The 26,159-nt window shown below is 45.7% G+C and overlaps 1 protein-coding gene across 1 annotated transcript in view; it reads right to left on the minus strand.

Annotated features, from left to right (window-relative positions):
• Nucleotides 1–12,008: 12,008 nt before the first annotated feature.
• The window catches only part of LOC139396961 (rho GTPase-activating protein 29-like), a 45,006-nt gene continuing 30,855 nt past the window's right edge, over nt 12,009–26,159 (minus strand). Inside the window, exons 11-20 of the mRNA XM_071143895.1 lie at nt 23,311–23,403; nt 21,927–22,090; nt 21,381–21,569; nt 18,558–18,695; nt 18,104–18,423; nt 16,122–16,254; nt 15,636–15,809; nt 14,531–14,683; nt 14,206–14,367; nt 12,009–14,034 (exon numbers count right to left, since the gene is read on the minus strand). Coding sequence (XP_070999996.1) covers nt 12,424–14,034; nt 14,206–14,367; nt 14,531–14,683; nt 15,636–15,809; nt 16,122–16,254; nt 18,104–18,423; nt 18,558–18,695; nt 21,381–21,569; nt 21,927–22,090; nt 23,311–23,403 — 3,137 coding nt within the window. The 3' untranslated portion in view covers nt 12,009–12,423. The remainder of the gene's footprint in view (nt 14,035–14,205; nt 14,368–14,530; nt 14,684–15,635; nt 15,810–16,121; nt 16,255–18,103; nt 18,424–18,557; nt 18,696–21,380; nt 21,570–21,926; nt 22,091–23,310; nt 23,404–26,159) is intronic.

Consider the following 26,159-nt stretch of genomic DNA (forward strand, 5'->3'; position numbering starts at 1 on the left):
CACCGATCCCTGTGCAGTGCCATAATCCTATTGGTTGGTTCCCCCATAGCCGTCCCGCCCACGGCCCCATCCCATACTACGAGGAGTGTACACAGGAGGAGGAGGACGAGGAGGAGTTCAGTTTTTGGACCAGCCCTTGGTTCTGGTTGCCCTTCAGAGGGCACTGCTACAGCTTCGTCACTAACCAGGTGGAGTGGGCCGATGCCTCCGTCAGATGTATAAGCAAAGGTAGCAGCCTCAAAACCAAGGGTGTGATTTCTGATAAGTAGACGTGGCAGGAGAGAGGAGACTATAGGCCACGTAACACATTTCATTCAGAACTCTTCCGGGTACATTTATATTTAATATCCCAGATTTGATAGCAAGCTTCATCTTACATGCAAGGGCATAGTACTAAGTGGTCCCTACACTATTCCCTACATAGTGCACTACTTTTGACCAAGGCCCTTCTATAAAAGGGAGCCATTTTGGACGGGGCCCATCTCCCATTCTCTCCCCAAGTGTGTACTCGTTTACTGGATTGGGTAAGAAATGTGGTAGGACCCAGGCTGCTACACCTATCCAATGTCTTTAAATTAGACAGGCCACACATCTGTAGGAAAGACAGGCCACACATCTGCAGGAAAGACGAGGGTCAGACTGACCATACATCTGCAGGAAAGACGAGGGTGAGACCGACCATACATCTGCAGGAAAGACGAGGGTGAGACTGACCATACATCTCCAGGGAAGATGAGGGTGAGACTGACCACACATCTGTAAGAAGCCCGAGGGAGAGACCGACCATACATCTGTAGGAAAGACGAGGGTGAGACTGACCATACATCTGCAGGAAAGACGAGGGTGAGACAGACCACACATCTGTAAGAAGCCAGAGGGAGAGACAGACCATACATCTGTAAGAAAGACGAGGGTGAGACAGACCATACACCTGTAAGAAGCCCGAGGGTGAGACCGACCATACATCTGTAAGAAGCCCGAGGGAGAGACAGACTATACATCTGCAAGAAAGACGAGGGTGAGACCGACCATACATCTGTAAGAAAGACGAGGGTGAGACAGACCATACACCTGTAAGAAGCCCGAGGGAGAGACAGACCATACATCTGTAAGAAGCCCGAGGGAGAGACAGACTATACATCTGCAAGAAAGACGAGGGTGAGACCGACCATACATCTGTAAGAAAGACGAGGGTGAGACAGACCATACACCTGTAAGAAGCCCGAGGGAGAGACAGACCACACATCTGTAGGATAAGACGAGGGTGAGACTGACCACACATCTGTAGAATAAGACGAGGGTGAGAGGGGAGCACCATGGCTCTATAACAATATCCACACGACTTTCATTCTTACTCCATAGTGTAGTGCACATATGAACGTCAACTACAGGAAATGAAGGCCTTTGGATTTGTTAATTAATAATCCTCTCTGTTCCACCTCCAGTTCTACCAGAAACACCACCAACACATGGATGAGTCACTCAACCAACCAACCAACCAACCAACCAATCAGTCAATTAACCAATCAGTCATACCAGTCAATTAACCAATCAGTCATATCAGTCAATTAACCAATCAGTCATATCAGCCAATTAACCAATCAGTCATATTAGTCAACCCATAGCCATACTGTAATATTTATCCCTGTGATCCTGCAGTGTCTCTGAAGGCAGGTCAGAGGCGTGTGTATTCAGGCCTGGTAGTGGTGGTGGTGCTGGTTACCATGTGTCTGTTGGGCCTCACAGCCTTAAAAGGCTCTACAAGACTGGCCATCCCCTGCCCTCCTTCACCAACCCCCTGGACATCAGCGCAGGCCGGAGAGCCTTTGACAACCCCCCTCTACACGGAGCCTGTGATCGAGGTCGATATGGTCACTTAAATATTTATTCTTGCCCATTCAACCCTCTGAATGGCACACGTACACAATCCATGTCTCAACGCTTACAAGTCCTTCTGTAACCTGTCTGCTCCCCTTCATCTACACTGATTTAAGCGGATTTAACAAGTGACTTCAATAAGGGATCATAGCTTTCACCTGGATTCACCTGGTCAGTCTGTCATGGAAAGAACTGGTGTTCCTAATGTATTCTACACACTGATCCAGGACCTGTTTTCATTGTTGACCTACTCTGTACTGATGGCTGATATAGAAAATGAAAAGGACCAAATTTCACCACGTTATTCATCAAAGACATAAAGGATGAGATATGGTTGGTCTTTGTGTTGTATCCAACAAAAGCTTCTCATCATAGCTCTTTATCACTTTGTGAAAGACATGTGTCCTGAAGAATGTTGATAGTAACTGCAAAGGCCTTAAGGATCGGACCCTTTTTTCACCTAAAATGACCCAAATCTAACTGCCTGTAGCTCAGGACCTGAAGCAAGGATATGCATATTCTTGGTACCATTTCAAACTAAACAGTTTGAAGTTTGTGGAAATGTTAAATTAATGTAGGAGAATATAACACATTATATCTGGTAAAAGATAACACAAAGAAAAAAACATGTTCTTTTATCATTTCTTTCGTACCATTTTTTAAATGAAGATGAAGGCCGATGTTGGAATCTAGGCACTATTTACATTTTGGCCACTAGATGGAAGCAGTGTATGTACAAATATTTAGACTGATCCAATGAATCATTGTATTTCTGTTCAAAATTATGTCTCAAGACTGCCCAAATTTTCCTAATTTGTTTATTAATACATTTTCAAGTTCATAACTGTGGACTCTCCTCAAACAATAGCATGGTATTCTTTCACAGTAATAGCTACTGTAAATTGGACAGTGCAGTTAGATTAACAAGAAGTTAAGTTTTCTGCCAATATCAGATATGTCTACGTCCTGCGAAATGTTCTTATTACCTCATGTTACTTAGAACCTCATGCTAATCACATTATCCGACGTTAGCTAAACCGTCTCGTGGGGCAGGAAACAGATCTTATAGACATACACACACTCTCTCTGAAGAGGGTAGGACACTCACTCTCTCTCTGTAGAGAGTTAGCACGCACGCACACACACACAGAAAGAGAGGACGGTATCCATCATTTAAAGAGCCTGTTTGTGGTAGCTCAGCTTATAAAAGGCAATATACGCCCGTTGCATGGCATCAGAATTGACGTAGAGAATCAGAATTGGAAGAAGTTAAAGCTGTGCTACTTCGACAAGATCAGTAAAACACTTCCAAAGTTCATTAGCCACTTAAGTAAACTGTTATTGTAATTCACCTGCACTGTCCCACCATAAATATTTCCCCGGTTGTCATCAAGGTGTATTCTGTCACCTGGGAAAACTAGTGATCGTTTCAACACTATGACATTTCAGGACGGTTTTAACATGGCAACATGTTTGTGTTACACCGGTTGTCATCACATGATGTATTGTGTTATGAGGGAACCTATGGTAGTGATTTCAGTTTGGGACAGTGGTACTTTAAGATGGTCAACTTGTTTATGCGTGACATTCTGTCAGTTGGAACCTGATGCTGCTATTGGAGAGATCAAGGGTCTGTTACACAAGAGCTAGGAGTGTCCTGTCCAGTCCATGTCTCCGACTTGCCTCGTCCCGTCTCTCTGCTGTCTCTGTCCAGTCCACGTCTCCATCTTGCCCCATCCCTGTCTCCGTCTTGTCTCTGCCCTGGTCCCTGTCTCCGTCTTGCCTCATCCCTGTCTCCGTCTTGTCTCTGCCCTGGTCCCTGCTTCTGTCCCGTCCCTGTCTCTGTCTTGTCTCTGCCCTGGTCCCTGCTTCTGTCCAGTCCCTGTCTCCGTCTTGTCTCTGCCCTGGTCCCTGCTTCTGTCCCGTCCCTGTCTGCGTCTTGCCTCATCCCTGTCTCCGTCTTGTCTCTGCCCTGGTCCCTGCTTCTGTCCCGTCCCTGTCTCCGTCTTGTCTCTGCCCTGGTCCCTGCTTCTGTCCAGTCCCTGTCTCCGTCTTGCCTCATCCCTGTCTCCGTCTTGTCTCTGCCCTGGTCCCTGTCTCCGTCTTGCCTCGTCCCGTCTCTGTCCCATCCCTGCCTCTCTCCCGTGTCTGTCCTTTCTCTCTCCCGTGTCTGTCCTTTCTCTCTCCTGTGTCTGTCCTTTCTCTCTCCTGTGGCTGTCCTTTCTCTCCCCTGTGTCTGTCCTTTCTCTCTCCTGTGTCTGTCCTTTCTCTCTATTGTGTCTGTCCTTTCTCTCTATTGTGTCTGTCCTTTCTCTCTCCTGCCTCTGTCCTTTCTCTCTCCTGCCTCTGCCCTTTCTCTCTCCTTCCTCTGTCCTTTCTCTCTCCTGCCTCTGTCCTTTATCTCTCCTGCCTCTGCCCTGTTTTAGTTACCCTCACTATTCCAGTGTAAATATCTTAAGTATTTTGTCTTTAACATTTGGGCATAGATATATTTCAGGAAGTACACTGAATGAATGATGGAGCTGAGTTTGCCTTTTTTCCCAACATTTCATTGAAGGGGCTTTTTTTGACTATCATTCTTTATATAATTTCTTTGTTTCATAGTTTCTTCTTTTTATTCAGTTCGGTCACATGATTTCTCAATTTGCCAATCGGTTGGGCAGCCGGACCTATTTGACGTTCCTTTCACCTCGTCCCTCTCAACCATAAAATGTTTCAATTCCTCATCAATCCACGGGGGATTGAAATGTTTTTAAAGCCATTTTGTTTTAAAGGGCAACTGAAATAAGCAATTTCATAAAACGTGTCAAGTGCAGCATCTGGTTGCTACCTCATTACACACCACGGACCAACAAATACTCTTTACAACATAGGAATCACTACACAACTTCTTGTTATGACCTCTTATACACTATATTAGGCCCAGCCTTTGGAATTTTGGATTTCCTAGATATGGCTATTATATTGTGATCACTACATCTGGATGGATTTGGATACTGCTTTGAAGCTAATTTTCTGCAGCATTAGTAAAAGTTCAATCAATACATGTTGATGATTTAATTCCTGTGCCGTTTGTAACAACGCTGGTAGGTTGACTGATAGCCTGAACCACATTGCAGGCATTAGTTACGGTTTCAAGCTTTTTCTTGAGTGGGTAGCCTGATGAAAGCCAATCAATATTTAAAATCACCCAGAAAATATACCTCTGTTGATATCACATACTTTATTAAGCATTTCACACATGTTATCCAGATACTGACTGTTAGCACTTGGTCTATAGCAGCTTCCCACCAGAAGGGGCTTTAGGTGAGGCAGATGAACCTGTAGTCATATTACTTCAACAGTATTTAACATTATCCAGATACTGACTGTTAACACTTGGTGGTCTATAGCAGCTTCCCACCAGAAGGGGCTTTAGGTGAGGCAGATGAACCTGTAGTCATATTACTTCAACAGTATTCATGAGATCCTCACTAATCTTTACAGGAATGTGGTTCTGAATATAAACAGCAACACCTCCACTATTGGAATTTCTATAGTTTCTGTAGATCTTATAACCTTGTATTGCTACCACTGTATCATCAAAGATATAATCTGAGTTTTAGAGACATTCATATTCTGACATGTCATCTGTTACTAGTAAATTATTGATTTCATGAACCTTGTTTCTTAAGCTACATATATTAACGTGGGCTATTTTGAGCACTTTTCTTCTGGGATGATTACTTGTTTTCATTGCTTTACTGGGAAGCTTAGCAGAAGTAGACATGCTCATGTTATTTATGTTAGTGCAGGGTGAGCTGCACACAGTGGACGTCCTACTAGGGCACACTGGCTTAGTGCTAACAGTATAACTTTGGTTCATTGACACATGATTACTGCAAACAGTAGCTGTAAGATCAGCAGAGGGTTTCAGGGCAGGCATCCGTCTACTCCACTACAATATGGAGGAGGAGAAGCAGATAGAGACGACTTCCTCGGCAGGTAAGTTCCAGGTAGCACAGCCCATTAAAATAGGGACAGATGACAAGTCCCAGGTAGCACAGCCCATTCGATTGGAGGATACATCCATCAGGCCCAAGATGCGTCCAGAAACAGGATTTTCACCCTCAACAGTTTCCCGTGTGTATCAAGAATGGTCCACCACCCAAAGGACATCCAACCAACTGGACACAACTGCGGGAAGCATAGGAGTCAACATGGGACCAGCATCCCTGTTGAAGCATTGGAGTCAACATGGGCCCAGCATCCCTGTTGAAGCATTGGAGTCAACACGGGCCCAGCATCCCTGTTGAAGCATTGGAGTCAACATGGACCAGCATCCCTGTGGAAGCATTGGAGTCAACATGGGCTAGCATCCCTGTTGAAGCATTGGAGTCAACATGGACCAGCATCCCTGTGGAAGCATTGGAGTCAACATGGGCTAGCATCCCTGTTGAAGCATTGGAGTCGACATGGGCCAGCATCCCTGTTGAAGCATTGGAGTCAACATGGGCTAGCATCCCTGTTGAAGCATTGGAGTCAACATGGGCCAGCATCCCTGTTGAAGCATTGGAGTCGACATGGGCCAGCATCCCTGTTGAAATATTGGAGTCGAAATGGGCCAGCATCCCTGTTGAATGCTTATACCGATAACTGTATGTGTGGGGTACAGAGATGAGGTAGTCATTCCCCCCCCCCCAAAATCATTATTATTGCCCACAGAGTGAGTCCATGCAACATATGTGATTTGTTAAGTAAAAATGTTAGTCCTGAACTTATTTAGGCTTGCCATTACAGAATGGGCTGAATACTTATTATGGACTCAATAATATTGACAAACAAAAACAAACAAAAAACATACATTGACATCGTGTGTCGGCCTGTGTCAAAAAAAATCTTTATTTAATCCATTTTAAATTCAGGCTGTAACAACAGAATGGGGAAAGGTCAAAGGGGTTGAATCGTTTCTGAAGACTCTGTACGTTCCTTGTTAACGACTTAATTGGACATTCGCTAATAACAAAAAATAAAATGTAAACTATACTTTTAATTTGATGTTTTTTTTGCATGTCTTTCTGTATGGTCACAAGACGTTGACAAATAATTCAACGCAACAAAACGAGCAGTTTCAAAGTAACTGTATATAAAACGTAAACAGGTACGTACAAAGACATGACGCGAGGTATCAGATGCTAATCTGAACAGGACTATGGGTAATAAATAAGGATTCCATCCATTCACTGTGGAATACAATACAACACAATACATTGTTTGTTTTTATAAAAAAACAAACACATTGAACCTGAATTAAGTACGTGCATCATGTGGATAGAAACAAATCCCTACATCCAGAACAGGAACACGTGCACTGTATACTTCATTGTATAAAACAAACAAAAAAAAAAAAAATTGTATTTCATTCCCAATATAACTAATTAATTGTTTCTCTCTAACATGACTACAAGAACTGAGTACATGATTTCATTGAGAAAAGTAACTTCATTTAAGTCCCAGTTCCATTTAGTCGTCCCCCCCCCACCCAAAAAAAGAAAAAGATACAGTTTGTAATGAGATGGCAGGTAGAATATATTGAGATGTCTGTAATGGCAGATTGAATTAGTTAAAAATAGATTCTAACGTGTAAAAGGCAGTATTGACCAGGACATCAGATGTAACAGGCAGTATTGACCAGGACATCAGATGTAACAGTTCAGTATTGATCAGGACATCAGATGTAACAGTTCAGTATTGACCAGGACATCAGATGTAACAGGCAGTATTGACCAGGACATCAGATGTAACAGGTCAGTATTGACCAGGACATCAGATGTAACAGTTCAGTATTGACCAGGACATCAGATGTAACAGTTCAGTATTGACCAGGACATCAGATGTAACAGTTCAGTATTGACCAGGACATCAGATGTAACAGTTCGGTATTGACCAGGACATCAGATGTAACAGTTCAGTATTGACCAGGACATCAGATGTAACAGTTCAGTATTGACCAGGACATCAGATGTAACAGTTCAGTATTGACCAGGACATCAGATGTAACAGTTCAGTATTGACCAGGACATCAGATGTAACAGTTCGGTATTGACCAGGACATCAGATGTAAAAGGCAGTATTGACCAGGACATCAGATGTAACAGTTCGGTATTGACCAGGACATCAGATGTAACAGTTCAGTGTTGACCAGGACATCAGATGTAACAGGTAGTATTGACCAGGACATCAGATGTAACAGTTCAGTATTGACCAGGACATCAGATGTAACAGGCAGTGTTGACCAGGACATCAGATGTAACAGTTCAGTATTGACCAGGACATCATATGTAACAGGCAGTATTGACCAGGACATCAGATGTAACAGTTCAGTATTGACCAGGATATCAGATGTAACAGTTCAGTATTGACCAGGACATCAGATGTGACAGTTCAGTATTGACCAGGACATCAGATGTAACAGTTCAGTATTGACCAGGACATCAGATGTAACAGGCAGTATTGACCAGGACATCAGATGTAACAGTTCAGTATTGACCAGGACATCAGATGTAACAGGCAGTATTGACCAGGACATCAGATGTAACAGTTCAGTATTGACCAGGACATCAGATGTAACAGGCAGTATTGACCAGGACATCAGATGTAACAGTTCAGTATTGACCAGGACATCAGATGTAACAGTTCAGTATTGACCAGGACATCAGATGTAACAGTTCAGTATTGACCAGGACATCAGATGTAACGGGCAGTATTGACCAGGACATCAGATGTAACAGTTCAGTATTGACCAGGACATCAGATGTAACAGGCAGTATTGACCAGGACATCAGATGTAACAGTTCAGTATTGACCAGGACATCAGATGTAACAGTTCAGTATTGGCCAGGACATCAGATGTAACAGTTCAGTATTGACCAGGACATCAGATGTAACAGTTTGGTATTGACCAGGACATCAGATGTAACAGGCAGTGTTGACCAGGACATCAGATGTAACAGGCAGTGTTGACCAGGACATCAGATGTAACAGTTCAGTATTGACCAGGACATCAGATGTAACAGTTCAGTATTGACCAGGACATCAGATGTAACAGGCAGTATTGACCAGGACATCAGATGTAACAGGTAGTGTTGACCAGGACATCAGATGTAACAGTTCAGTGTTGACCAGGACATCAGATGTAACAGTTCAGTGTTGAACAGGACATCAGATGTAACAGTTCAGTATTGACCAGGACATCAGATGTAACAGTTCAGTATTGACCAGGACATCAGATGTAACAGTTCAGTGTTGACCAGGACATCAGATGTAACAGGTAGTATTGACCAGGACATCAGATGTAACAGTTCAGTATTGACCAGGACATCAGATGTAACAGTTCAGTATTGACCAGGACATCAGATGTAACAGGCAGTATTGACCAGGACATCAGATGTAACAGGCAGTATTGACCAGGACATCAGATGTAACAGTTCAGTATTGACCAGGACATCAGATGTAACAGTTCAGTATTGACCAGGACATCAGATGTAACAGGCAGTATTGACCAGGCCATCAGATGTAACAGGCAGTATTGACCAGGACATCAGATGTAACAGTTCAGTATTGACCAGGACATCAGATGTAACAGTTCAGTATTGACCAGGACATCAGATGTAACAGATAGTATTGACCAGGACATCAGATGTAACAGTTCAGTATTGACCAGGACATCAGATGTAACAGTTTGGTATTGACCAGGACATCAGATGTAACAGGCAGTATTGACCAGGACATAAGATGTAACAGTTCAGTATTGACCAGGACATCAGATGTAACAGGCAGTATTGACCAGGACATCCGATGTAACAGTTCAGTATTGACCAGGACATCAGATGTAACAGTTCAGTATTGACCAGGATATCAGATGTAACAGGCAGTATTGACCAGGACATCAGATGTAACAGTTCAGTATTGACCAGGACATCAGATGTAACAGTTCAGTATTGACCAGGACATCAGATGTAACAGTTCAGTATTGACCAGAACATCAGATGTAACAGTTCAGTATTGACCAGGACATCAGATGTAAAAGGTAGTATTGACCAGGACATCAGATGTAACAGTTCAGTATTGACCAGGACATCAGATGTAACAGGCAGTATTGACCAGGACATCAGATGTAACAGTTCAGTATTGACCAGGACATCAGATGTAACAGGTAGTATTGACCAGGACATCAGATGTAACAGTTCAGTATTGACCAGGACATCAGATGTAACAGTTCAGTATTGACCAGGACATCAGATGTAACAGTTCAGTGTTGACCAGGACATCAGATGTAACAGTTCAGTGTTGACCAGGACATCAGATGTAACAGGCAGTGTTGACCAGGACATCAGATGTAACAGTTCAGTATTGACCAGGGCATCAGATGTAACAGGCAGTATTGACCAGGACATCAGATGTAACAGTTCAGTATTGACCAGGACATCAGATGTAACAGGCAGTGTTGACCAGGACATCAGATGTAACAGTTCAGTATTGACCAGGACATCAGATGTAACAGGCAGTATTGACCAGGACATCAGATGTAACAGTTCAGTATTGACCAGGACATCAGATGTAACAGTTCAGTATTGACCAGGACATCAGATGTAACAGTTCAGTATTGACCAGGACATCAGATGTAACAGTGCAGTATTGACCAGGACATCAGATGTAACAGTTCAGTATTGACCAGGACATCAGATGTAACAGTTCAGTTTTGACCAGGACATCAGATGTAACAGTTCAGTATTGACCAGGACATCAGATGTAACAGTTCAGTATTGACCAGGACATCAGATGTAACAGGTAGTGTTGACCAGGACATCAGATGTAACAGGTAGTATTGACCAGGACATCAGATGTAACAGTTCAGTATTGACCAGGACATCAGATGTAACAGGTAGTGTTGACCAGGACATCAGATGTAACAGTTCAGTATTGACCAGGACATCAGATGTAACAGTTCAGTATTGACCAGGACATCAGATGTAACAGTTCAGTATTGACCAGGACATCAGATGTAACAGGCAGTGTTGACCAGGACATCAGATGTAACAGGTAGTATTGACCAGGACATCAGATGTAACAGGCAGTATTGACCAGGACATCAGATGTAACAGTTCAGTATTGACCAGGACATCAGATGTAACAGTTCAGTATTGACCAGGACATCAGATGTGACAGTTCAGTATTGACCAGGACATCAGATGTAACAGTTCAGTATTGACCAGGACATCAGATGTAACAGTTCAGTATTGACCAGGACATCAGATGTAACAGGCAGTATTGACCAGGACATCAGATGTAACAGTTCAGTATTGACCAGGACATCAGATGTAACAGTTCAGTATTGACCAGGACATCAGATGTAACAGGCAGTATTGACCAGGACATCAGATGTAACAGTTCAGTGTTGACCAGGACATCAGATGTAACAGTTCAGTATTGACCAGGACATCAGATGTAACAGTTCAGTATTGACCAGGACATCAGATGTAACAGTTCAGTATTGACCAGGACATCAGATGTAACAGGTAGTGTTGACCAGGACATCAGATGTAACAGTTCAGTGTTGACCAGGACATCAGATGTAACAGTTAGTATTGACCAGGACATCACACAATATTGACACAGAATTCAATGAATTACAGATGGTGGGATTCTGTATAGTGCTTTGAGAAGTATATTGGATTAGGATGGACCAGCCTCTGCGTCTGTTTGTTCTGACTTCATCATAGAACGTAGAAAGGAGGGAATACCTAGTCAGTTGTACAACTGAATGCATTCAACTGAAGTGTGTCTTCCGCATTTGAATCAGAGAGGTGCCGGGGGGGCTGCCATAATCGACATCCACATCTTCGGCGCCCGGGGGAACAGTGGGTTATAACTGCCTTGTTCAGAGGCGATTTTTACCTTGTCATCTCAGGGATTCGATCCAGCAACCTTTCGGTTACTGGCCCGACACTATAATATATTAAAACACATGTAGGTAACACTTTCCTGGTCTACCTTTCACACTCCTTCTGACATCAAAATAATAGTTATTTTCCCAATATACAATCTGGCACAGAGATACACACTGTAGAAATGATTTACAGACACACATATATAAAAACTGTTTTATTTAACAGAAGGAGACACGGCAATATGACAGCATCCACAGTGGGGAGACTTCCTGCTTACAGACGTCAACAGTAATTCAAGACTGCGCACTGTTGGGGGTTTCCCCCCCCAACAAATCACCCCTGTTTCCCTAGAGCCACGCAAAGCGAGGAAAGAGATTGGTTGATGTAAAGTAATGCCTGCCTATGGTGGTGTGCCACGTCATGGACTGTGCAGTTGGGCACCGGACGCGGTTATAGCTGACAGTACCTATTTCAGGCGTGGTGAGATCTGGCACACGTCTGCAATGTCGTAGGGCAGGAACGTGACCCTTATCATTGGAAGTCTTGGCCAATGCTGTTGCTGGCTGTTGTTGTTGTTGTTTTCTGTGTCCCCAGCTGTGTGCGATGACATCACGCTTCAGACAAAGTGTGCCTCGCCGGGAGCGCTGGGTTTGGGCCGGGGTCTCAGTCTTTGGTGCAGCGGTTTGGCCTCAGTGGGGCTGAGGTCCTCTGGGCTGCTGGGGGGAGGGGACCGGGGAGGTAGAAGGTCAGCGGAGGTCTCAACCTCGGGGTCAACACTAACAGAGCTGTCCACTGAGTCCTGTGAACAGTGTATGGGGAGGTTTGAGGTCAAAAGGGTGGCGGTGGTAACCATAGGGGTAGAGGAGAAAGTAATGGTGGAGGAATGGGAGGAAGCGAGGAGGAGGAGAGCAGTAGGAGAAGTCGGGGAAGAGGTTTTAACAGTAGGAGAAGTCGGGGAAGAGGTTTTAACAGTAGGAGAGGTCAGGGAAGAGGTTTTAACAGTAGGAGAGGTCGGGGAAGAGGTTTTAACAGTAGGAGAAGTCGGGGAAGAGGTTTTAACAGTAGGAGAAGTCGGTGAAGAGGTTTTAACAGTAGGAGAGGTCGGGGAAGAGGTTTTAACAGTAGAGGTGGTCGGGGAAGAGGTTTTAACAGTAGGAGAGGTCGGGGAAGAGGTTTTAACAGTAGGAGAGGTCGGGGAAGAGGATGTAACAGTAGGAGAGGTCGGGGAAGAGGTTTCAGTAGGAGAGGTCGGGGAAGAGGTTTTAACAGTAGGAGAGGTCGGGGAAGAGGTTTTAACAGTAGGAGAGGTCAGGGAAGAGGTTTTAACAGTAGGAGAGGTCGGGGAAGAGGTTTTAACAGTAGGAGGGGAGGTTTTAACAGTAGGAGAGGTCGGGGAAGAGGTTTTAACAGTAGGAGAAGAGGTTTTAACAGTAGGAGAGGTCGGGGAAGAGGTTTTAACAGTAGGAGAAGAGGTTTTAACAGTAGGAGAGGTCGGGGAAGAGGTTTTAACAGTAGGAGAGGTCGGGGAAGAGGTTTTAACAGTAGGAGGGGAGGTTTTAACAGTAGAAGAGGTCGGGGCAGAGGTTTTAACAGTAGGAGTTGGGGACATATTGATGGGGCTAGTGGTACCAGAGGTACTTGATGATGGCCAGCCTCTCGTGGCTGAAGAACCACCAGGAGGCTTGTAGAAGGTTCCGGGCGGAGGCTGCAGATTCCTTGGTTGTCTGAACGCTATGGGGGAGTTGGTAGAGGTTCTAGTCTCCCCACCACCTCCAGCAGCAGAGTTAGGCCTGTCCTTTGTCTCCTCTCTGTCTCTTCTGGACGTCTGGCCAGCCTTCACCGATAACGTGTAAGGGCTGTTGGAGAATATGGTGCCGACACTTCCACTGGATGGGAGAGCAGAGCTAGTCGGCCCAGATACGGATGGTTGTGTCGGCATCGTCGGCTGCTTCCCTGTCGGCTGTGTTCCGGGGCCAGCACCGGCAGGCGGTAAATTAGCCATGATCATGGCGGTGCGCGGCGTGACATCGTAGTGTTTGTACTTCCTGTCCCAGGTCCTACGCTGCACGGCCTGGGGATTGAAGGGTGTGATAAAGTAGGTACTGACCCTTGACCCCTCACCAATCCGAGGCGTTTCCTTCTCTGGCTCGGCCGACTCCGTGATGGAGTCAGCGGTGGGATCCAACATGGCGGCGTCGTTGGTGTTCTGGTCGTTCCTCTCAACGACCTGAGAGATGAGATTGTACTTTATTAATCCTCATGAAGGGAAATACTGTAGGTTTATCATACTTACAGCCACAGAAATTAAAAAGAGCAATACTACACAACATTAAAAACCATCACAAGACAATTCCAGTATATTTTCATTAAAAAAACTATTAAAGTGATGGGTGTTGACCTGGGAGGGGGTGGGGAGGGGCAGGCGCTCCAAGGGCATGCTGATTGGTCGGAACAGTATTCTCGAGCGCTGGGAGCGAAGTTGGACCCGAGGGGCCGTAGAGGAGGTAGAGGAGGAGAGATTGATGCTGGGACGGCCAAACACAAGGGTAGACCTCTGCACCTATGGGACAAAACAGACAGAAATTGAGCTTCGTTGCTGATTCCTAACTCTGACACTTTAGCAATGACGTTGAACCTGTTGATGTTGCAGTGATGATTGATATGCACTGTCCCTCTGTCAAATACATTTCATAACTAACTAACACTCTCACACAGAAACAAACCTTGGGAGCACCAGCAGCAGCAGAGCCGACGCCGTTGAGCCTCTCCAGGGCTGTTAACTCTCTCCTGTCTGGTCCAGTCCTTCCTGTCTTCACCTCATCTAGGATATGAGAGGATGGGATGACCGACGAGTGTCTCTTGCAGACTTTGGTGCTCTGCTTGGTAACAGGGCAAAAGGGTTAGGAACGACAAAAGAACCACAACAAAGCCAAACAGTCAATTGATTCTTACCAAGGTGGTCAATCTTTAAATACAACCTTACCCGCCCGGTACAACCTTACCCGCCCGGTACAACCTTTACCCGCCCGGTACAACCTTACCCGCCCGGTACAACCTTTACCCGCCCGGTACAACCTTACCCGCCGGTACAACCTTACCCGCCCGGTACAACCTTACCCGCCCGGTACAACCTTTACCCGCCCGGTACAACCTTACCCGCCCGGTATAACCTTTACCCGCCCGGTACAACCTTACCCGCCCGGTATAACCTTTACCCGCCCGGTACAACCTTACCCGCCCGGTACAACCTTACCCGCCCGGTATAACCTTTACCCGCCCGGTACAACCTTACCCACCCGGTACAACCTTACCCGCCCGGTACAACCTTACCCGCCCGGTACAACCTTACCCGCCCGGTACAACCTTACCCGCCCGGTATAACCTTTACCCGCCCGGTACAACCTTACCCGCCCGGTATAACCTTTACCCGCCCGGTACAACCTTTACCCGCCCGGTACAACCTTACCCGCCCGGTATAACCTTTACCCGCCCGGTACAACCTTACCCGCCTCGTACAACCTTACCCGCCCGGTACAACCTTTACCTGCCTCATACAACCTTTACCCGCCCGGTACAACCTTACCCGCCCGGTATAAACTTACCCGCCCGGTACAACCTTTACCCGCCTCGTACAACCTTTACTCGCCTCGTACAACCTTTACCCGCCCGGTACAACCTTACCCGCCCCGTACAATTGACACCTTTGATTGATATAATAAATAACCCCTTAAGTGATGTGGGTTTCCTCAGACTCCAGTTCATCTCCTCTGCAATGGGTCGGACTTTGCAGAAATGATTGACTCATTCAAGACACTTGGACCTCCTCACCTCCTTGATGTCGAGCAGGGAGACGGAGCGAAGGCTGAGTCTCTGCTCCTCCTGAAGGGTGAGTCGGGTGGAGGTCTGGTCCGCCGTGGAGGAGGAGGAGGAAGAGGAGGAGACGGGGCTGGCCACGTCAAAGATCATCTGGAAGTGACGTACCAGCAACTCCACCATCAGTGCCTGGGAGGATAAATGTCATCAGGAAATAAAGGAGCAAAAAAAAAACTAAGGTGATCTGATTTGTAAAAGGTCACAGGTCACTTATCATAACAATACATTTAATTTATATAGCGCTTTTCATTACAAGAGTTATTGATAGGTCATAGACTGGATAACAAAATGATAAGTCCCCAGGTACACACCTGGTAGAGTAAAGGTTAGTCTCCAGGTACTCACCTGGTAGGGTTAGTCTCCAGGTACTCACCTGGTAGAGTAAAGGTTAGTCTCCAGGTACACACCTGGTAGAGTAAAGGTTAGTCTCCAGGTACTCACCTGGTAAGGGTAATCAACCAGAGAAGACAGGGAAACCTCTGCATCAGTCTGTCGTGGTTTGACCAGCGTAGGGCCGAAAATAATACCCAGATTACTGGCTGTCATCTTGTTTTCCTCCGCCTGCTCTGTCACTCTGAGAGAAGAGGTACATATTAATACAATATTAACAGATTAAGAATAAAAAATTATATTAAATAATATGTACAGATGAAGGATATGATTTCCTAATATGGGTCTCTGGGGGAGGGGAGAGATTGGTGTCGACTATAAACAGTCAAATGTTGAACATGTTAGAATCACCTTTGGCCGCGATTACAGCTGTGAGTCTTTCTGGGTGAGTCTCTAAGAGCTTTTACACACCTGGATTGTACAATATCACATAATTCTTTAAAAACAATCTTCAAGCTCTGTCAAGTTGTGTTGATCATTTCTTGGCAGCCATTTTCAGCTCCTGCCATTGATTTTCAAGCCTTTGTAAGTCAAAACTGTAACTAGGCCACTCGAGAAACATTCAACATCGAATCGTAAGCAAATCCAGTGTAGATTTGGCCTTGTGTTTTAGGCTATTGTCTTGCTGAAAAGGTGAATTAATTTCCCAGTGTCTGTTGGAAAGCAGACTGAACCAGGTTTTCCTCTAGGATTTTGCCTGTGTTCCATTTATTTTAATCCAAAAAAAAACTCCTAGTCCTTCATGATGACAAGCATACCCATAACATGATGCAGCCGCCAGCATGCTTGAAAATATCAAGTGGTACTCAGTGTTGTGTTGGATTCACCCCCAACACTCTGTAAAGTTAATTTCTTTGACACATTTTCTGCAATTTCACTTTAGTGCCTAATTGAAAACAGGATGCATGTTTTAGAATATTTTCATTCTGTACAGGCTTCCTTCTTTTCACTCGGTCAATTAGGTTAGTATTGTGGAGTAACTACAATGTTGATCCATCCTCAGTTTTCTATCACAGCCATTCAACTCTGTAACTGTTTTAAAGTCACCATTGGCCGCATGGTTAAATCCCTGAGCAGTTTCCTTCCTCACCTGTGTTGAATCTGTGTTTGAAATTCATTACTCGACTGAGGGACCTATATTGAGATGGCAACATTGTATCTGTGCCATTGAGACTACCTTTAAAAATAAGTACATTTCCTTATTTTTGAAGTTTGAAAAAGTCTGAAAGTACTAAATCAAATCTTGTCATTAATTTATTGTAGCCACTAGATGGCGGTGATACAGCTTGGCTAACCAATTTGAAGAAGACAATGTTCTCTGATCATTGGCTGATCACTCTCAACCCATAGGAAACCCCCACCCAGTTGACTACTTTAAAATTGTGGAAGCCCTCAATAGCAATGTCCATGCATAAACGGGTTATTTCCATATAATGATCTCTTATACATCTCTATGGAACAGGGAAGCGAGTCATTGCCTTATCCGATGACGGCACGGCCTTATCAGCTTGCTACCCTAGCGTCAACATCCCCGGCAGACACAAAGTAGTAGCTAGCTAGCTAGATGGAGAACACAGACGTTATTTTTAAGGAGTGCATTTTGCAAGCGACTAGTTTACATCAACTACCTTCACTAAAACCACTGCAAAGGTTTTGCATTGGAAATGTCCAAGAGAATCTGACATCCTCCCCAAAAAACACATAAATTACTCCGAGCCTCCCACGCAGAAGCTACTTTCTGTCTCTAACACAACAACTGAAATTAAATTATAGAACAAAATTAAATAGGAATGTATTTTATCAAACTAAAACTGAATAAAACCTAGTTAATCAAGTCAGAAAACTGAAAATAAAACATTTTTTATAAACGATTATATAAATAAAATCAAATATATAAAAACACAAAACTACAATAACCTTGGTTTGGTATGTGTGTGCCTTTGTGCATTTCTACCCAGGAAAGGGTTCTGTAGTGTGTAGGTGAGCTACGAGGAAAGGGTTCTGTAGTGTGTAGGTATATACCCATCTCTTACCTGTGTAGGTGTGCGATGAGGAAGCGTAGAGTCTTGTAGTTTGCAGGCGGTAGCTGTCGTAACAGGTCTCGAATCTTAAAGATGACTCTATTGAGTTTGATACTGGGCTGGTCTCCTCCAGGCTGGCTGGTTCTCAGGGGAGGCTGCTCTCCCTCTACCCAAGGCTGGGTGCCTCCTGGTCGGGGTTGTTCTCCCCCTGGCCGCCCCTGGTCCTGGAGGGCCCTGGCTACAGCCTTCTCTTCGATGATCACCCTCTGGCTCTCCTTGGCCAATCCGATGAAGTCATTATAGTATCGGTACAGGATCAACGGTTCTGGTAACTACAGAAGATATTAATCAATCAAGTAATCACTCAATATCTTTGGGAAATGTGTTGTACATTATTACAGTATAATGATCTAGTGGTGTAAAACAAGGATGCTCTTTATCCCCATTTGAATTTAGACTGTCCCACCTGTCTCAGGTAGAGTTTTAGCACGTTGCCGATGTCGTGGGGTGAGAGGTCAGAGAGCTCAACCAGGTCCTTGCCGTTCTCAAACGCCTGACACAGCTTCTCCACACGAGACTTCGCCCCGTTCACACGGTAGATTCCCTGGACAAGAACACACAATATACCAGCTCCCCAAAATCACAGCCATGTCAGATACTGTCAGGCACAGATACCATCACACACAGATACCCTGGCCAGATACCATCACACACAGATACCCTGGCCAGATACCATCACACACACATATATACCCTGGCCAGATACCATCACACACACATATATGCCCTGGCCAGATACCATCACACACACATATATACCCTGGCCAGATACCATCACACACACATATATACCCTGGCCAGATACCATCACATACATACCCTGGCCAGATACCATCACACACACATATATGCCCTGGCCAGATACCATCACATACACATATATACCCTGGCCAGATACCATCACACATATACCCTGGCCAGATACCATCACACATATACCCTGGCCAGATACCATCACACACATACCCTGGCCAGATACCATCACACATATACCCTGGCCAGATACCATCACACATATACCCTGGCCAGATACCATCACACATATACCCTGGCCAGATACCATCACACATATACCCTGGCCAGATACCATCACACATATACCCTGGCCAGATACCATCACACATACAGTGCCTTGCGAAAGTATTCGGCCCCCTTGAACTTTGCGACCTTTTGCCACATTTCAGGCTTCAAACATAAAGATATAAAACTGTATTTTTTTGTGAAGAATCAACAACAAGTGGGACACAATCATGAAGTGGAACGACATTTATTGGATATTTCAAACTTTTTTAACAAATCAAAAACTGAAAAATTGGGCGTGCAAAATTATTCAGCCCCTTTACTTTCAGTGCAGCAAACTCTCTCCAGAAGTTCAGTGAGGATCTCTGAATGATCCAATGTTGACCTAAATGACTAATGATGATAAATACAATCCACCTGTGTGTAATCAAGTCTCCGTATAAATGCACCTGCACTGTGATAGTCTCAGAGGTCCGTTAAAAGCGCAGAGAGCATCATGAAGAACAAGGAACACACCAGGCAGGTCCGAGATACTGTTGTGAAGAAGTTTAAAGCCGGATTTGGATACAAAAAGATTTCCCAAGCTTTAAACATCCCAAGGAGCACTGTGCAAGCGATAATATTGAAATGGAAGGAGTATCAGACCACTGCAAATCTACCAAGACCTGGCCGTCCCTCTAAACTTTCAGCTCATACAAGGAGAAGACTGATCAGAGATGCAGCCAAGAGGCCCATGATCACTCTGGATGAACTGCAGAGATCTACAGCTGAGGTGGGAGACTCTGTCCATAGGACAACAATCAGTCGTATATTGCACAAATCTGGCCTTTATGGAAGAGTGGCAAGAAGAAAGCCATTTCTTAAAGATATCCATAAAAAGTGTCGTTTAAAGTTTGCCACAAGCCACCTGGGAGACACACCAAACATGTGGAAGAAGGTGCTCTGGTCAGATGAAACCAAAATTGAACATTTTGGCAACAATGCAAAACGTTATGTTTGGCGTAAAAGCAACACAGCTCATCACCGTGAACACACCATCCCCACTGTCAAACATGGTGGTGGCAGCATCATGGTTTGGGCCTGCTTTTCTTCAGCAGGGACAGGGAAGATGGTTAAAATTGATGGGAAGATGGATGGAGCCAAATACAGGACCATTCTGGAAGAAAACCTGATGGAGTCTGCAAAAGACCTGAGACTGGGACGGAGATTTGTCTTCCAACAAGACAATTATCCAAAACATAAAGCAAAATCTACAATGGAATGGTTCAAAAATTAACATATCCAGGTGTTAGAATGGCCAAGTCAAAGTCCAGACCTGAATCCAATCGAGAATCTGTGGAAAGAACTGAAAACTGCTGTTCACAAATGCTCTCCATCCAACCTCACTGAGCTCGAGCTGTTTTGCAAGGAGGAATGGGAAAAAATGTCAGTCTCTCGATGTGCAAAACTGATAGAGACATACCCCAAGCGACTTACAGCTGTAATCGCAGCAAAAGGTGGCGCTACAAAGTATTTACTTAAGGGGGCTGAATAATTTTGCACGCCCAATTTTTCAGTTTTTGATTTGTTAAAAAAGTTTGAAATATCCAATAAATGTCGTTCCACTTCATGATTGTGTCCCACTTGTTGTTGATTCTTCACAAAAAAATACAGTTTTATATCTTTATGTTTGAAGCCTGAAATGTGGCAAAAGGTTGCAAAGTTCAAGGGGGCCGAATACTTTTGCAAGGCACTGTATACCCTGGCCAGATACCATCACACATATACCCTGGCCAGATACCATCACATATACCCTGGCCAGATACCATCACACATACCCTGGCCAGATACCATCACACATACCCTGGCCAGATACCATCACACATACCCTGGCCAGATACCATCACACACATACCCTGGCCAGATACCATCACACACATACCCTGGCCAGATACCATCACACACATACCCTGGCCAGATACCATCACACACATACCCTGGCCAGATACCATCACACATACCCTGGCCAGATACCATCACACACATACCCTGGCCAGATACCATCACACACATACCCTGGCCAGATACCATCACACATACCCTGGCCAGATACCATCACACACATACCCTACCCAGCTAACTTCCCAACATTATTTTACCTCACATTTAGAAATCAAAGTTAGACTGCAGGCTGTTTTTTCTCTCTCTCTTGGTTCTAACCTTGGTTTACCTTGAGATTGAGTGCTCTGCCCTCGATCTCAGAGGTACACTTCCTGATGATGAAGGGGATCCCATCTGGGCTGTTCTTAGCTGCCTGGGTGAAGTCTATCCCAAACAGCTGTAGTCTTCCCTGCAGCCTCTTATGACCACACTGGATGGCCAGGGTCTCCAGACACTTCTTATGACAGGCCAGGGAGCACTGAGACAGACAGGGAGAGACATGGGAAAGGTGACTGGTACGAACCACACTTTCTAGCAATTATTTATATATTCTACTTTGAGCCCCAGCAGCCCCACCAGCAGCCCCTAGCCCCACCAGCAGCCCCCAGCCCCGCCAGCCCCAACAGCAGCCCCCAGCCCCAACAGCAGTCCCCAGCCCCACCAGCCCCAACAGCAGCCCCCACACCAGCCCCACCAGCAGCCCCAACAGCAGCCCCCAGCCCCAACAGCAGCCCCCCCAGCCCCAACAGCAGCCCCCAGCCCACCCAGACCCCCCAGCCCCAACAGCAGCCCCCAGCCCCCCCGGAGCTTGTGTGTGCTATCGGTTTATTTCTACCTCTTCACATTCTGCTCCGTGGAAAACCACCAGACTGTCACACTCCCTGCACTTAGACGGCGCTCTGAGTTTCCTCAGCTTGTGTGTCTGAGACGCCTTGGACATCTGGGCGTTACGAAACGGACCAGGGGAACCGTCTGCCTCGGTCACCATCTCACCCAGACCTGAGAGAGGCAAAGAGAGAGGAGAGAGAGAGAGAGAGAGAGAGAGAGAGAGAGAGAGAGAGAGAGAGAGAGAGAGAGAGAGAGCGAGAGAGCAGAGAGAGAAAGAGAGAGAGAGAGGGAGAGAGAGCAAAGAGAGAGAGGGAGAAGAGAGAGAGAGGGAGAGAGAGCAAAGAGAGAGAGAGCAGAGAGAGAGAGAGCAAAGAGAGAGAGAGCAAAGAGAGAGAGAGCAAAGAGAGAGAGCAGAGAGAGAGAAAGAGAGAGAGAGAGAGAGAGAGAGCAAAGAGAGAGAGAGAGAGCAGAGAGAAGAGAGAGAGAGAGAGAGCAAGAGAGAGAGAGAGAGCAAAGAGAGAGAGAGAGCAAAGAAAGAGAGAGCAAAGAGAGAGAGAGGGAGAGAGAGCAAAGAGAGAGAGGGAGAGAGAGCAAAGAGAGAGAGCAGAGAGAGAGAGAGAGAGCAAAGAGCGAGAGAGCAAAGAGAGAGAGAGCAAAGAGAGAGAGAGCAAAGAGAGAGAGAGAGAGAGAGCAAAGAAAGAGAGAGAGCAAAGAGAGAAAGAGAGCAAAGAGAGAAAGAGAACAGAGAGAGAACAAAGAGGGAGAGAACAAAGAGAGAACAAAGAGAGAGAGAACAGAGAGAGAACAAAGAGAGAGAGAACAAAGAGAGAGAGAGGATCTTAGTATTGTATTTTACAGATCTATTTCTAAGTCCTTAGAAAAATAAATATAACTATCTGTAAACAAACGGGCCATATCACTTCTGCTAATCTTCACACAATAATGATATATATACACACACACACACACACACATACACACACACAAAGTATTACAACAACCTATATTGGTCTAATCAGATCCGTTCCATAAACCAGAATATCCACAATAATAAAGCACAGATTTAGAGTTGTATTGAGTTGGTTAAAACCCGTGCGGAGCCCCTGACGCCTCGAACAGTTGATCAAAAAAACAAACACATTCTCCTGTGGAGAGAGAGGTCAGGCTAAAGACAGGAACTAGCTAGCTGAGGACGCAAGCCAAAACCAACACACCTCATCTCACTCGCTACAGCTGTGCACAGAGTAAAACATTTGGTCTGAGGGTTACATGCAAGCAGGCACACCAAAACAACTTCAGACCTTCTCTTTCAGACCTTCTCTTTAGACATCTGTCTGTCTGTCTGACTGTCTGACTGTCTGACTGTCTGTCTGACTGTCTGTCTGTCTTACCGTTGTCTGAGTATGGTTGTCTCTCGTCCAGGTCGTCTGCTGAGGACATGGTGCCAGTGGAGGGGGTTCTGGGTAGTCTGCGTTTAAAGTCACCTGACAACAGGAAGTAAAAAAAAAAAACTTCCTCAAAACTCACATTAAACAATTAGCAACGTCATTTAACTCACTGAAAAAAACAAACAGTCGTTGTATAGATCAGACCATTCTCTTTTCCTGTAGAATTGTTTTTAGTGAATTGATAAAACATACACATTTGCTATTACATGACAGATAACCATCACATTTTTTTTAACAGCGTATATACACATAGTATTATACTCAGCAAACATGTCCACATTGACACGATTGTGGGCAAAAATATTGGCCAATGTGGAGCTGGATGAGCCAAGGCTGTTGGCCCCAAGGGCAGGCCTTCACTTATCCTGAAATAAACCCTTCACGATCAGCTGCCTGTTTACACTTCAAAAGTTTATCATATGTCACATGCACTTCAAAGTCATTTTTTGACTAACTTCCTTATTGGCAGTGTGCGAGATCAACTGTTTCCAAATGGAATCTCACAGTAGTGGTTACACCAAAATACCTCAGAACTACAGGGATTTATCTGTAGAAAAATATATATATATATTCTGAGATAATTGGCTTTAAAGTTCCTCAACCCTCATCGGTTTAAATGGTGTCAGCAATTGTTATTATCTTGTTTTTAACTTACACGCCAATTCATGTTATAAAACCATGACCCCAAAGATTCTAATGAGCCCCCGCCTCATTATGAAGTAGCTGGGCTTGGTATAGGCTGGCCCATGTTGGGGGCGCTGGCCCGTGTCAGGGGGCGCTGGCCATTGTCGGGGCCGCTGGTCCGTGTCGGGGGGCGCTGGCCCTTGTCAGGGGGCGCTGGCCCTTGTCGGGGGGCGCTGGCCCGTGTCGGGGGCGCTGGCCATTGTCGGGGGCGCTGGCCCGTGTTCGGGGGCGCTGGCCCGTGTCGGGGGCGCTGGCCCGTGTCAGGGGCGCTGGCCCGTGTCGGGGGCGCTGGCCCGTGTTCGGGGGCGCTGGCCCGTGTCGGGGGCGCTGGCCCATGATCGGGGGCGCTGGCCCGTGTCGGGGGCGCTGGCCCGTGTTCGGGGGCGCTGGCCCGTGTTCGGGGGCGCTGGCCCGTGTCGGGGGCGCTGGCCCGTGTTCGGGGGCGCTGGCCCGTGTTCGGCTGGTGTGGGCTAGCCCCTGTGGGCTAGCCCCCTACCCCACCAAATATGGGCAGGGTAGTTGGGATAATGAGCCATGGGTAAATCATAATGAACCGTAGCACTGATGGGGCTACATGTTCCCATACCTGGGCTGACAATGGGGGCGTCCATGGATGGAGACTCACTGCTTCCTCTAGCGCTCTCTGTCTCACTAGACATTCCCTCGTCTTAACTACCTGATTCCCAGGCTCTGAACGGGCCCCTCTCAGACCTGGAGGAGAGACCTCTACAACCCAACGAGAGTGGAACAGGAACAGGAAGAGGAAAACCTATGTCTTTGTCACAACTTTGCCACCAATGTGGCAAAAGGTAGAGCTCCCATACTGCATTTTTTATACACTTGTATTGAACCTTTATTTAACTAGGCAAGTTATTTACAAATGACGGGCCTACCCCGGGCCAAATCCGGACGACGCTGGGCCAATTATGGGACTCCCAATCGCAGCCGCATGTGATACAGCCTTGAATCGAACCAGGGACTGTAGTGACGCATCTAGTACTGAGATGCAGTACCTTGAGACCGCTGGGCCACTCGGGAGCCTAATACTTCTCAGATCCTCTAAGATCATAAGATCCCGTCTGTCTCACTTGTCGTCTCCTACTAGCTCTGACTTTGCTGATAGCTACTTTAAAATGAGGAGAAATGTCTCACGTGGCTATTTTAAGATTAATCCACTAACTAAATTGCTTTGGGTAAGAGCGTCTGGGGGTTAGGTGATCATTTGAGATCATTTCACATTGTCTATCCTCACCTGCTCTGGGCCAACTGGCTGCCATCATAGAGGCTAAACTGGGACATCTGGTATTGGCTCTTAGAGATCTTCGGCTTCAGATCAGTTCAGTCAACTCTGTGACCCCAACAGGCGATTCAGCTTGTACTAACACATATACATATACACAGGTGCACTCCACCACACTGCCGGTGTACTGTACTAATATACTATACTACAGTGTACTCTACTACTGGTGTACTGTACTAATATACTATACTACAGTGTACTATACTACCGGTGTACTGTACTAATATACTATACTACAGTGTACTATACTACTGGTGTACTGAACTACAAAACTATTATACTGTGCTGTGCTATACTGGTGCACTCCACACTGCCCTTTCCACCTGGACAAAAGGAACACCTATGTGAGAATGCTATTCATTGACTACAGCTCAGCGTTCAACCCATTGTGCCCTCAAAGCTCATCAGTAAGCTAAGGACTCTGGGACTAAACACCCCCCTCTGCAACTGGATCCTGGACTTCCTGACAGGCTGCCCCCCAGGTGGTGAGGGTGGGTAACAACACATCTGCCACGCTGATCCTCAACACTAGGGCCCCTCAGGGGTGCCTGCTTAGTCCCCTCCTGTACTCCCTGTTCACCCACGACTTTGTGGCCAAGCACTACTCCAACACCATCATTAAGTTTGCTGACAACAACAATGGTAGGTGTGATCACCGACAACGATGAGACAGCCGATAGGGAGGTGGTCAGAGACCACACCTTTTCCCCCTCAAGAGACTGAAAAGATTTGGCATGGGTCCCCCAGACTCTCAAAAAATGTGTACTTTTCTTTACAGCATTGTACTACTGGTGTACTATACTGTTGT

The sequence above is a fragment of the Oncorhynchus clarkii genome, unplaced genomic scaffold (genome assembly GCF_045791955.1).
Source record: "Oncorhynchus clarkii lewisi isolate Uvic-CL-2024 unplaced genomic scaffold, UVic_Ocla_1.0 unplaced_contig_6734_pilon_pilon, whole genome shotgun sequence".
NCBI lineage: Eukaryota > Metazoa > Chordata > Actinopteri > Salmoniformes > Salmonidae > Oncorhynchus > Oncorhynchus clarkii.